The sequence below is a fragment of the Micropterus dolomieu genome, linkage group LG23 (assembly GCF_021292245.1).
Source record: "Micropterus dolomieu isolate WLL.071019.BEF.003 ecotype Adirondacks linkage group LG23, ASM2129224v1, whole genome shotgun sequence".
Taxonomy (NCBI): domain Eukaryota; kingdom Metazoa; phylum Chordata; class Actinopteri; order Centrarchiformes; family Centrarchidae; genus Micropterus; species Micropterus dolomieu.
In genome coordinates this window covers 12,433,304-12,445,718 of record NC_060172.1, presented here as the reverse complement: position 1 = coordinate 12,445,718, position 12,415 = coordinate 12,433,304, and the positions used below count along the sequence as shown (strand labels likewise).

Below are 12,415 nucleotides of genomic sequence, written 5' to 3'. Positions count from 1 at the left end.
ATTTATTGCAGGACTGTTATATTATTTTTATAAACTGGCAGCTGAGAATATTTTAAACAAAGCCATCTCATTCACACAACTGTGCCATGTGTACATATTACATTTTTACACTGAAAAACTTACACACTGAGCCAATATACACATTTAGCATTTGAATTCTTCCATTACATATGCTGAAAATATATTATTCTTAGATTATTCTTTAACTGATTATTTTACTCATATTCTAACTATTATTCTTTATTGCATACTTGCCTTGTAGCACAGCCTCTCAGGACAACACGTTTATGCTTCCCTGCATGTCACTGCATCTCTTGAATGAGTAAAAGTAAAATCTCAAATCATCAAATCAATTTAGAATATGCCTTCTTATTTTATCTCTTAAGCGCCCTGTATTCAAGAACATTTTACAATATCATTTTTCTAAAGTGCTTCATCTTTCTCAGCTGTACCTGTGCCATTTTACATAATGATTATAGGATAACTAGCCTACATTATAACTTTCTCCTACACTTTCTGTTGGTCTCCTGTCTTTACACTAATTATTTAATATATATTGAGTAATTTCTTTTTACCTTATAATTCCCTCCTTAATGCAAATTTTTATTACATTATTTTTGTTATATGTGCTATTGGTTATTTCTGTATGTTCAGCTTCTAGAGCTAGAGCCAGCAATACCACATTGTAAAAATACTCCATTACAAGTAAAAGTATCGTTAATTTTGCCAGTACACCAGTGTACAAGTATTATCATCAAAATGTACTTGAAGTGTGGGCTATTATTACTAATGCACAAAGGTTTTTTTTATGTTCCTAGTTGAGGTGGAGAAAAATCTAACTATATAAATTGTTGGCTACTTCAGTTTTTTTATGAGCGGGTCTCTCCACAAGTAACTAATAAGTACAACTGTCAGATAAATGTAGTGGAGTAAAAAGTACAATACATCCATCTGAAATGTAATAAAGATTAAGTATAAGATAGGCTACTTAACTAAAATACAAGTACCATACTTGTCATACTACATTTTTTCAGCATATTTATGTTGGCCAAAATAAAATGTGTTTTTTATGCTAAAATATTATAATTATAAAAACACTCAGTAGTTTGGTGTAATTTTATATTTTTTATCAAAATCATCAACACAGCCTCATTGCGTTCTTTTCTTTGGTCACATTTATGCCTGTCTATGTGTGGTAACATTTTCCACCTCCATCCAGAGGTGCACTGTCGATAACAGAACTATGAGTCTAATTCAGGTCAGCCACAAACATACATTTAAATAACATTTTAGATAATATCAACTAGAGCGATTGCGATGCTTTAACTAACTCAACAGAAAATGTCTTATCTGACATGTTGCTGTGCTTTACCTTCAGTGGTCTGGCTGCCTTCATTCTTCTCCTGTATCAGACAGAAGCAGCAGCACAAGCTTTGTTTCCTCTTTCAACACCTTGCCACATCCGTCACACTGAAGACAAAAGAAGACCTCACAGAAGCGCGCATCTACAATCTCTGTGTGGTTTGAAGTGGACACAAAAACATCTAATCCACTGCCCCTGCTGTTTTGTTTTCTACACTACTGTTTTCATTTCTCTTTGCTTAGTGGTGTTTTTAATACAAATGTGAAAAAACAGCATTAAAAATCACTAGAACTAAAAAACAGAGTAAAATACTGTGACTACAGTGATTCTACTCCAGCTAGTTAACACTAGCACTGAGATAGATTTAGCTAAACCCAATGTACTCCCTTTTTGCTTGTTGTGTGGAATTAAAAAAATCTATTTTGATGCTCCAACAAATAAACAGAGTTTGTTGTACCACATAAGAGAGAAACTAAATCCTTAATCGTAATAGAGGGGGGAAAGTAACAAAACTAGCTAAACGCTAACTAGCCTAGCTTAGCAGAGTAGCATCTGAAGTGGAAATCACCTGATTTTAAAACCTTTAAATCACTGATTTAAAACAAGAACATTTACTGTTTCTTTATGGCTCTCTCTAACTTAGGGAGGCAGCACCGATGCTAGCCATTTTATACCTCAAAAAAGATGACGTCTCCCATAAATGTATTGTTGTCATTAAAGAGTTTCCTATACTGTTGTTTCCTCTCCGAAAACCTGTCCATCAAAGTGGCAGAAAGTTCATTTACTTAAGTACAGTTCTGAGGTAGGCCCACTTGTAGCCTACAGTACTACAGAAGAGTACTTCTACTTTATGTTAATTACTTCTACTCTTGCAGCTACATTTCAGAGGGAAATCTTGTACTTTTCACTCCCCTACATTTATCACCTAAAGTTATTATTATTATTTTGCATAATATTATTTTTCAAGCATGATCCGTTTCTACAACATGATGCATGTTGAAAAAACTTCCTCCCATCAAATCATTAACATCATTAGCAACATGCCTTATTGCCATATATTTTTAAGATATAGTCACTCATTTACTGGACATTTTAAAAGTCCATTTAAATGAATAACATGTTAATGAATCTCCTTAATTACAGTGGCCTCAACAGTGCAAACTTTTCACTGCATGTGACAGGCAAAATTAAAGTCGGTGAATACATATTTAAATCAATTTAGGTTTATATAATCTATATTATATTATATATTATATTATATAAGTATCGGATCGGACTTGATAACGGCAAGTACTGGGATTGGGATCAAGCCAAAATAAAAATGATCGGGACATCCCTTCTTGTGTGTATAGAGGTATGTTAACTTTCAGATAAATATGGCAGCCAGAGTATGTAGTATGCCAAAACAATTATCTCACGAACACAAGACTTTCATTAAACTTTTATTGTTAAAGCTGTGGGTGACACAAGACAACATGTGATGTTGTCAGTTAGAAGTGTCTCAGATGACATGTTTAGCCGGTGATCTGAGGGATGTTATTGATTGTTTCACTCCTGCTCCTTGTCTTCTCCATGGGTAATAACATAACACAGGTTCTTGTAATCCAAGTTTCCAGAAACATCCAGGGGAAAGTTTGTGAACATCTGGTTTACCTAAAGGAAGGGAAGTGGGATTACAGTAACAACTCAAGAAAACAAGTTAACCAAATGCTTGATTCATGCGTATATGTAATGTCAGTCATCAGTGAAGGCGAACTGAGCTGCACTGTGTTTTTTCAAAGCACAGTTGTCAGAGCAAAAAGTGATAATCAGCATGGCAAAGTTAATCATCTTAAATATATATTCAGTCTATTTCAACGTAGTACAGTTCTCAATTTACAGTTCTTAAAACAGAAGTTGGACACTTTTTTGAAATAATTAGTATCAGCTTAGCTTAGCATAAAGACTGTAGAAACGGGGTGGGCAACTAGCCTGGCTTTCTCCAAAGAAAAAAAACTCTGTCTACCAGCACTTCTAAAGATCACTATTTAAACAAACAAGATATAACGTGTTAATTAACAAGCTACTTTTGCAAACCAAACCAGATGCAAACAAACTGCTGCTTAAAAATCAACAAAATCGATTGTATTAGTGTTCATTTTGGCTTTAATTTAGATGTGACTCCCAGCGGTGTTAGATTTGCAGCTGTTTTTTGGTTTGTTGACACCTCTGTTGTTCTTTTCAGCTGTCTGAAATTCCTGACATATCCGGATTTTTTTTCAACTTGGTTGCTAGTAATTTAATGTACACTCTAAATTATATGACACAAATGCAGTATCAGTGCAGGTGTGGTTGTGCTGGTGACGAGAGAGAAAGCTCTGTGTTTAGCTCCCAGTTTTTTTGTATGTTGGAACTGAATCTCTGTGGTTTGGTTTCACTCCTGTGTTCCTGTTAACAGATTTAGAGTCAGATGTATCAGAGCTGTGATAAGTTACTGCTGAAGCAAGTTACTTTCTGCTGCTACTTCATATGGAAAGTTTTATACCAGTAGGAACCTTTTATTGTGAAGTGGCCATTTGTTGTTTTAATGGTTACAGTGGTTCAGGCCTAGGGTCAACGCGAGTAGCCCAATACTTATGGTTACTAATATGGTTTACCACAAAACGGCAAGCCCTGCAGGTTCTTCTTTGGTTTGTTTCTTACAATATGTATTGTTCAATGTATTTTACAATTACAACACACCTGACAAGATCTATATCTGTATGTATCATTATCATCCAACCCCTTCTTCATGGTAGGATCCCTGTAACTTTCTGTCATAGGGAATAACAGATGATGATGGATGGACATGCATTACCTCATCCTCGTTGAACTTGTCTGCTTGAGACATAAGGTGGTACTTGATGCTGTGAAAGGAAAATTATATTATTATTTGTTACTCTCTAATCTTATTTGTTTTCCACTTAAAAGTTGAGCACATTCTTAATGAGTAATCAGTGGCGAAATATTTTCAACATTTATGCATTTATTGTATATTTGAATTGTTCAAAGCGCTGGTATAACAAATATGTTTGTCACACATCCACCACTTTGGTCCAGACTGAAATATCTCAACAGGTTTTAAATGGATTGCCATGCATTTGGTACGTATATCCTTGGTGCCCAGAAAATGAATCCTAATGACTTTTCATCTAGCACCATCATGAAGTCAAACATTTGATATGTCCAATACTTTGGGTTATGAAATTCATTTAAAATGAATGGCATTCCCATCCTCCTACACTGTACTAATTAGTGGATGTTAGAATGCTAACATGCCACACTAAGATGGTGACCATGCTAAAAACATCAACAACGTTAGCATGCTGACGTTAGCATTTAGCTCAGCGTGGCTATAGACTCTTAAGGGTTCAGTGTGTAACATTTAGTGGCATCTAGTGCTGAGGGTTTGAGAATTGCAACCAGCGAACGGTGCATTCATGTGCTCCTTGGATGGTCCCATTTCCTGAGTTGTGAAGTCGTTCTTCCGACTTCAGTTTGTATTCATGTGCTCTTAAATCGGAATGTGGAATTAACATGGATGCTACTGCAAAGATGTGTCGGTGGCCGACACACTCTGTACGCTCTTGTGCTAAATAATACATGTGGTCCACCATATGTCCAAATTTCTCTTTGTTTTTTACTTATAATAAACCAGTCGACTACTACTATTACTACTACTAACGTTACTCGTTTTTGTTCTTCTTCGTACATATTCAATGTGGTGATGAAACGCGTTTATCCATTTGGGCTACTGTAGAAACATGGCGGCACAACATAGCGACTTCCATGTAAGGGGACCCAGAGTGTATGTAAATAGATATGGCTCATTTTAAGGTAATAAAAACATTAACGGTTCATTATGTAAGGTCTTTATACACCACTGAAAACATAGTTATGGATATTATATTGAATTTCTGTCAATAGATCCTCCTAAATATTACACAATGAACCTTTAAGTCTGGTTGTAAAGAAAATGAAGAAAATGCATACTCCTCTCCTCTTAGGACACCTTTTCCTTCAGGGTCAAAGATCTTGAATGCGTTGAGAATGGTTTCCTCCGGGTCAGTACCTAAATGATGAAAGAGTTTTCATAAATATATCTTTAATACCAGTAAAACTTGGAACTTAATAGTGCTATGTACTGGTAAATAAAAGTGAGTGTTAACTATGTCCTCTTGTTACTGAGCCACATAAAAGAAGCAAACAAAAAAATACAAAAATAAACAAAATAATTCAAAATACATTTTTACAGCATATTTACTGATTAATGCATTTTATTATATTAATTTGCACTGCTCTTGTTAGCCTGGTGTAGCAGGTGTTTGAATTAAGATGAAATAATTCTAGTCAGCATAATCTATAAACTTCACATGGTTTAAAAGTTAGTTAAAGGATATCCTGACTAACCTTTGAGCTTTTCGCCAAACATAGCTAGGAAGATGGTAAAGTTGATAGGGCCAGAGGCCTCCTTCATCATCTCATCCAGCTCATCATTGCCAACATTGAGACGACCTGTACAAAGATTAGACAGAGTGGTCACTACAGACAGATCAAACACTTTGCTGCTATGCTGAGAATCATGATACAACCAGCCCTCCTCACCAGAAAAGTAGCCGTAAAGGTTGATTATGCAGCAGGTTATTACAACCCATATTTATGTTCATTGTTGGGTCGTGTTCTCTAGTGGAAGTAAGATGACATAGTAATAAAGAACAACAAAGTCCGTGTAATGAGGAGGTTTAATGTGTCAAGTAAACTCAGGACTTTCACTTAGTAGCCTGAGGTTCAAGTCCCATGTGAAAGAATGCTGAAGTTGACTTATTTAAAGTTTTAAATGAAATTACATTTCATAGGTGGAAAAAAGGCCACCGTTTCACAACATTAATCACGTATTTAACTTTTTATGATTTATGTCACTTGAGTTACGTAACGCACTCAAGGTCTGGTTCTTTCCAACACTTGTATGTTGTTTTGGGGAATGGTCCTAAATGCCGTTGTCCAATGTCCAATAAAACAACTACAGTCTGACAGTGCAGACAGGCAGTGTGTGCTCAAACGGCGCTGATCATTGAACATACTCGTGTTTTTGGTGAACTGAACTTGTCCGTTTGTGAACGTGAACTCATACACTGTTGTGTTAAACCCATGGGCTACTGTAGAAACATGGCGGCGGAACATGGCAATTTCCATGTAAGGGGATCCGCGTTGTGTGTAGATAGAAATGGCTCACCCAGAGCAGCATATGTGTCTCTCAAGTCCCCCTTGTCAATGAAACCATCTCTGTTCTGGTCCATGATGGTGAAGGCCTGGAATGAAAAACACACATTTAATTCACTACATTTTATCAGCACGCATCCTCACCTGTTAGTGTGCATGTTTTCATTAATCAAAAACTACAGCAGCTTAGATTAACACACCTTCAACCTGCAACCTGTCAGACCTTGATAGTTCATGTCTGAGAACCACTTGCTGTAGTCAATGTCCTTATTATTTAAGACTTAACTTAAATGTGGAAGACTTAACTTACATGAAAGTAGCGGTAACAGTTAAAAGTGGACAAGTAAATGTCTTGAATAAAAAATTTTAACAAATGTAGATGTAGCTATTATTAGCAAAATATTATTGTGTTATTATGAATGACTCATTACCATGTTAGCATTAAAATTCTCTAGCCGGAAATGGGGCTTATTTTAGTTAGTTATGAATGTTTATATACTTTTAAATCTAGATTAATCTATCACAATTTATCATATTCTATAAACTGAGCATTTGTTATGTAAAATGTTATTTATATTAATTATTGCAGTTTCTCAAATGAATCATGAATGTTTTTTTATTAATGATAGACGTGTACAGCTGGTGTAACAAACGTAAGCAGGAATCTTTAACCTAGCATGGCCTGCTTGTTCAGACGAAATTATTTATGATCCAAGACTTAAAATGTGACAGACGTAGCTGCCAGACGTCGTCTCACCTCTTTGAACTCCTGAATCTGTGACTGTTCAAACATGCTGAACACATTGGAGCCAGACTCGGCTGTCTTCTTCTTCGCCTTCTTCGATGCCTGATGGGAGAATTTGATAGAGATTGCTTATATATTAAAGTGAGCCGTGTTGTCATTAATGTCTTACAGTATTTTTTTATCCATTTGATATCCCTTTATTCAGCCACCAGCACTTGGTTTGGGTGAACATTATGTTGCTATAGCAGTTTAAGTGACATTGTTACAGCCACCATTTTGTCAGACTAGGGCTTGACATAAATGTTTTTGGCTAGTGGTTTTCCAAAGTTACTAGCCACTTTATATATAAATATATAGGAGTCGTGCTGCCCTGCCTCAGGATGTCCATCCCCTGCCCTCCGTTTTTATCATCCTTCCCTGCTTCCTTCACAGTTAGTTTGGCAGTTTGTGGCCATTTTGAAAGTTGTAAAGTACTTCTTCAACCCCAGCTGATTTTCTATAAATATCTAATAAAAATCATTTAGCTATGTTTAATATAACCTGTCTGTCTAATTACCCTAATAAAATGTAATTAGATAAAATAATAGGTTAAAAAAAAAGGTAAAATACTTAGAGATACTATAATTTTGGACTTCCATCCTTGTGGACCATATAGAATATGAAGTGCCAGAAATACACTGGATATTCTTTCAGACCCCCAGACCAATGAGCCAAGAGACCTGAACAAACACTGTGAGTAATACAGGCAAACAAAGTAGGATTTGAAGAAGAAGGAGGGCAGTCTTACCATGGCGAGGAGTTTCACATACAGCACGAAAGTCCTGAGAGGTAACATCCAAATCTGCCTCTGCAGTTATATAGACCTGTCCGCATCAGCCACCTGGGCTAAGTTTAGAAAAATGGGGGTGGATCAATATTCCATGTATTCCTGCCTTATAGAGCTTGAACACTTCACACCCATCTTCATCATCCATAAAACTTCTATTGTTATCCACTGCATTGACAGGAGGAGCTGCCACCACAGGGTGGGTATGGTATGGGCCATGGACAAATGCTCATACCTGAAGCTTGATCCAGGCTAATCATAGCTCACAGTAGCACTCACATTAGCTCTATAATGAAATAATACCCCTGAGGGTTAGAACAGGCTTTAAACATTATAAAGTCTTTTGCAGACAAATAAATTATTTATTTTTATATCACAAGTTGTGTTTGAGTTGTTCTCTTTACATTTCAGTTTCTGTTGAATTCACTGTGAATCATAAAGCCGTTCATTTATTTTAGTACTCTATGGCATCAAAAAGCTTGTGCTGAACCTTGAGAGTGCTGTGATAGATTTAAAAAAAAGTCCACAGTGTGATTCTGTTGCACAGCTGTACCCCTAACTTGTGGCTACACAACCTTGAAACTTTGGGGAGACAGGTAACTAATATGTGAAAATATATATTCATATTAGTCTGTCCACAGATGGGGTCAGAGCTGTGAGATTGTTTTAGTGTTTTCCTTTCTTGCCGTTCCTCTCTCCTCCTTGAATGTTCATTCAAGGCCAGAAAAGGATCTCTGTTCCCCAAAAAATAGAAACCTGGACTGTCAAAATGATTATGCATCCCTTTGCTCTGGGCCAGGCGCCCGAAGCTGCCCTAGGCGGCAGGTCTCTGGACCAACTGATTTTCTGTTGTAGTACTTCTCTGTCATTCTCTTTTAGTAGGGGAGACCAGGTGTGGTTGTAACACTTTTTGCTTCAGTAACTATAACTCACTTAATTTTTTTGCTAGAGTTCTCAAATTTTTATACAAAGTACCCACATTTGGTCACTACAAATGGCACCAATTCAATCTTCTACAAGAACATCACAGACTTCGTGAGTTGATGTCAAATGCAATGTGTCAATGTGTCATAAAACAGTCTTGGTCAAAAAATTTACTTTCTTACCTCAAAATCAGTTTTTCTCTATATATTCTGAATATGCCTGTTTCCAGATGTGATAACCACCATGCCTGATTGGGGAGGAAGTAGGTAAATACTGAAACGATCACCTAACTCCTATCTTATCTCTATTTGGTGGAATTGGTGTTGTTACAACTCTCTCTATGTTACAACCATACCCGGTCTCCCCTAATAAATTCTCCAAAGACAATGGTTTGTTGTATTTCAATTACTTGCGCAATTCCTCACCAGCGATTAATTTCCACGACATATAGGGAGACAAAATGGAAAAATCATATTGTTATCATTTTAAATTGCCCATATCAAAATAATTTTGACAATCTTAAATGCTATTTAAATTATTATTAATAATAATATCAAAATTTTATCTTTATTAATATATATTTTTATTCACAAAATAACTTATTTGTTACTTTTTGACCAGCTGCTTACAGCTTACAGTCTGGTTTCATCGCATGGATTTCCCTCGCGGCCAAGAGCACTCCTTGACGTGATGACGGTGTGCAGTTCTGACACGTCAGACCACGTATAACCCAGAGCCGTTAAGACTGCACAGGCCCAGTCCGGACTGCTATTTTAACACGTTGGGTTAAACGTTCAGCATACCTGATTTTTTTAAGTGTTTATAATTTTACGGGCGGAATTCCCTTACTTCCGCTCTCGCTCTGAAAGCGGGGTGTGTTCATACAGCTGCTCCTCGCGCCCTATGCTCGCGCCCCACCCTCTGCCCCTGCCTTGTTATTGTTTTTTAACAGTCGCGCGCTGTGGCTTGTGCTATCATCCCCTGATTTGTGTGGCGACTGTTGGCTCGCCGCGCGCATGCAGCAGAATGGCTCCAACGGTTCCAACGGTTCTGAAGGCTGTGGCAGGGATCGCCAGTCTCTGTCCTTCAGCCCGCTGCCCGCCGCTACTACACGGGTAAGGAGGTTCATTCAGGAGCGACGGACGCTGCCACTACCCAGAGTGATGGTGGTATTCTCGGCCGCGGATGACAACGAAAAACCGGGCGATGCCATGTCCAGCTCGGACTCTGCGGAGGATGAGTTCCGAAAGGCGGCCTCGCCGGCGCCGAACTTCACCCTCAGCGATCCGCTCCGCCCATCGCTGAACGCCCAGGAGCAGGAGGTAACTAGGCCGCTTCACCTGTCTGTTATAACGTTACGAGTAAAATCAGGTTAAGCAATCACACAAGCTTGCAAGCACCAAACCGTACTGAAAAGGCATTAATAGGCCTACTTAGGTATAAACGTAAACAAACGATTTATAACTCTATGAATGACAGCTGTTCTCCATACCTATAATAGCAGAGAAGAGTTCAAAATAGAGACAATAGTACAAACACACAGTCAGTAAATTTGAGTCACTGTTTCCATATAACCATAAAAATGATATACTTTAGTGCTCAATACATTTTATCAAACTGTAACTATGGATATTTATACAGGGGTCAGTGATTAGTTGTCAGTTGTGTCACAATGAGCAGGCACTGATATGTCAAGCCTCCTGATAGATCTACACAGAGCTACAGCAGAATAATCCTCTTATTTCTGTGGTCTGACAGTGAAGCCCTCACACTTGCTATTCACAGCTCTTTGAGCAATACAAAGAAGTATTAAATTTGCATTTTTCTTAAAAATTCAGTTTGTTCTAGTGATCTCAGTCTATTAAAGAAGAAGATATACTTTATTAATCCCGCACGGGGAAACTCAATGTTTTCACTCTGTTATTATTATGTTAGTATTTACACATAGGTCCGAAAGACACACGTGCACAAACAGGAAGACATTGCAACACATGAGGAGGCTGCCACTCAGTGCGGCACCCCAAGCAGTTGGGGTTTCAGGGGCTTGCTCAAGCCTCCTTCAGCAGTACCCAGGAGGTGAACTGGCACCTCTCCAGCTACCAGTCCACACTCTGCAACTCTAGTCCAAGCTGGATTCGATTCGGCGGCCCTCCGGTTCCCAGCCTAATCCTTACGGACTGAGCTACTGCCGTCCCAAAACAAAAAACATCTTAAACAACTTACACACCATTTACATTAATAAAGTAATCTGCATTCTGCTCTAAAAGTAGCATGTGCATGTATAGTGGCACTGTTATCATTTAACTCCTATAAAGTAATGCAGTTAAAAAACATCCCTGTAAAAAATACTGTTGAGGATTACATTAATAAGGATCACTCTAACGAACATGGTTAAAGTTCAGTGTGTCCTAGTGGTTACATTCTCACTAAAGTCCCATAATTTGTGTGGAAATCAAAAAATCTTGCACACTGATAATAATGTTCCCGTCCCCAGACCATTATCAGGTAAAAATTAATATTCACTGGCACAATTAAAATTGAGGTCAGTTAGGTCTTCCAATTGTAAACAAGCAAGGAAAAGGTAAGCTACTGTAGGTGGGTACATACTATCCAGTAGAACAATTCAATATACAGGAAGGAGCCAAATAGTTACATCATTCAAAATTACATTTCAAGAACAAACTTGGCCTTTACAAAACCTAAAAAGTAGATAGATATATGATATACAGTGAGGAAAATAAGTATTTGAACACCCTGCTATTTTGCAAGTTCTCCCACTTAGAAATCATGGAGGGGTCTGAAATTGTCATCGTAGGTGCATGTCCACTGTGAGAGACATAATCTAAAAAAAAAATAATCCAGAAATCACAATGTATGATTTTTTAACTATTTATTTGTATGATACAGCTGCAAATAAGTATTTGAACACCTGAGAAAATCAATGTTAATATTTGGTACAGTAGCCTTTGTTTGCAATTACAGAGGTCAAACGTTTCCTGTAGTTTTTCACCAGGTTTGCACACACTGCAGGAGGGATTTTGGCCCACTCCTCCACACAGATCTTCTCTAGATCAGTCAGGTTTCTGGGTTGTCGCTGAGAAACACGGAGTTTGAGCTCCGTCCAAAGATTCTCTATTGGGTTTAGGTCTGGAGACTGGCTAGGCCAAGCCAGAACCTTGATATGTTCTTACAGAGCCACTCCTTGGTTATCCTGGCTGTGTGCTTCGGGTCATTGTCATGTTGGAAGACCCAGCCTCGACCCATCTTCAGTGCTCTAACTGAGGGAAGGAGGTTGTTCCCCAAAATCTCGCAATACATG

The 12,415-nt window shown here is 37.8% G+C and overlaps 2 protein-coding genes across 10 annotated transcripts in view; one reads left to right on the top strand and one right to left on the bottom strand.

The window, feature by feature from the left end:
• Window positions 1-2,792: 2,792 nt before the first annotated feature.
• On the bottom strand, window positions 2,793-10,378 carry myl10 (myosin, light chain 10, regulatory). Of its 8 annotated transcripts, none has more exons than XM_046040222.1 (8): window positions 9,900-10,378; window positions 8,134-8,231; window positions 7,359-7,448; window positions 6,615-6,690; window positions 5,792-5,896; window positions 5,375-5,453; window positions 4,200-4,248; window positions 2,793-3,016 (listed from the first exon to the last, which is right to left on the bottom strand). In XM_046040222.1, exons 2-8 carry the CDS (start codon window positions 8,179-8,181, stop codon window positions 2,912-2,914), a joined length of 552 nt encoding a protein of 183 aa, XP_045896178.1. In that variant the 5' UTR covers window positions 8,182-8,231; window positions 9,900-10,378; the 3' UTR covers window positions 2,793-2,911. The 8 variants fall into 8 exon arrangements, with proteins under 8 accessions (XP_045896178.1, XP_045896180.1, XP_045896181.1 ...); XM_046040224.1 differs by having other exon boundaries at window positions 9,946-10,378; XM_046040225.1 differs by having other exon boundaries at window positions 10,252-10,360.
• Window positions 9,840-12,415, top strand: part of kcnj6 (potassium inwardly rectifying channel subfamily J member 6) — a 27,432-nt gene continuing 24,856 nt past the window's right edge. For both annotated transcript variants that reach the window (XM_046040219.1, XM_046040220.1), the window contains exon 1: window positions 9,840-10,418. The gene's annotated coding sequence lies outside the window, so the exon portion shown is untranslated. The remainder of the gene's footprint in view (window positions 10,419-12,415) is intronic.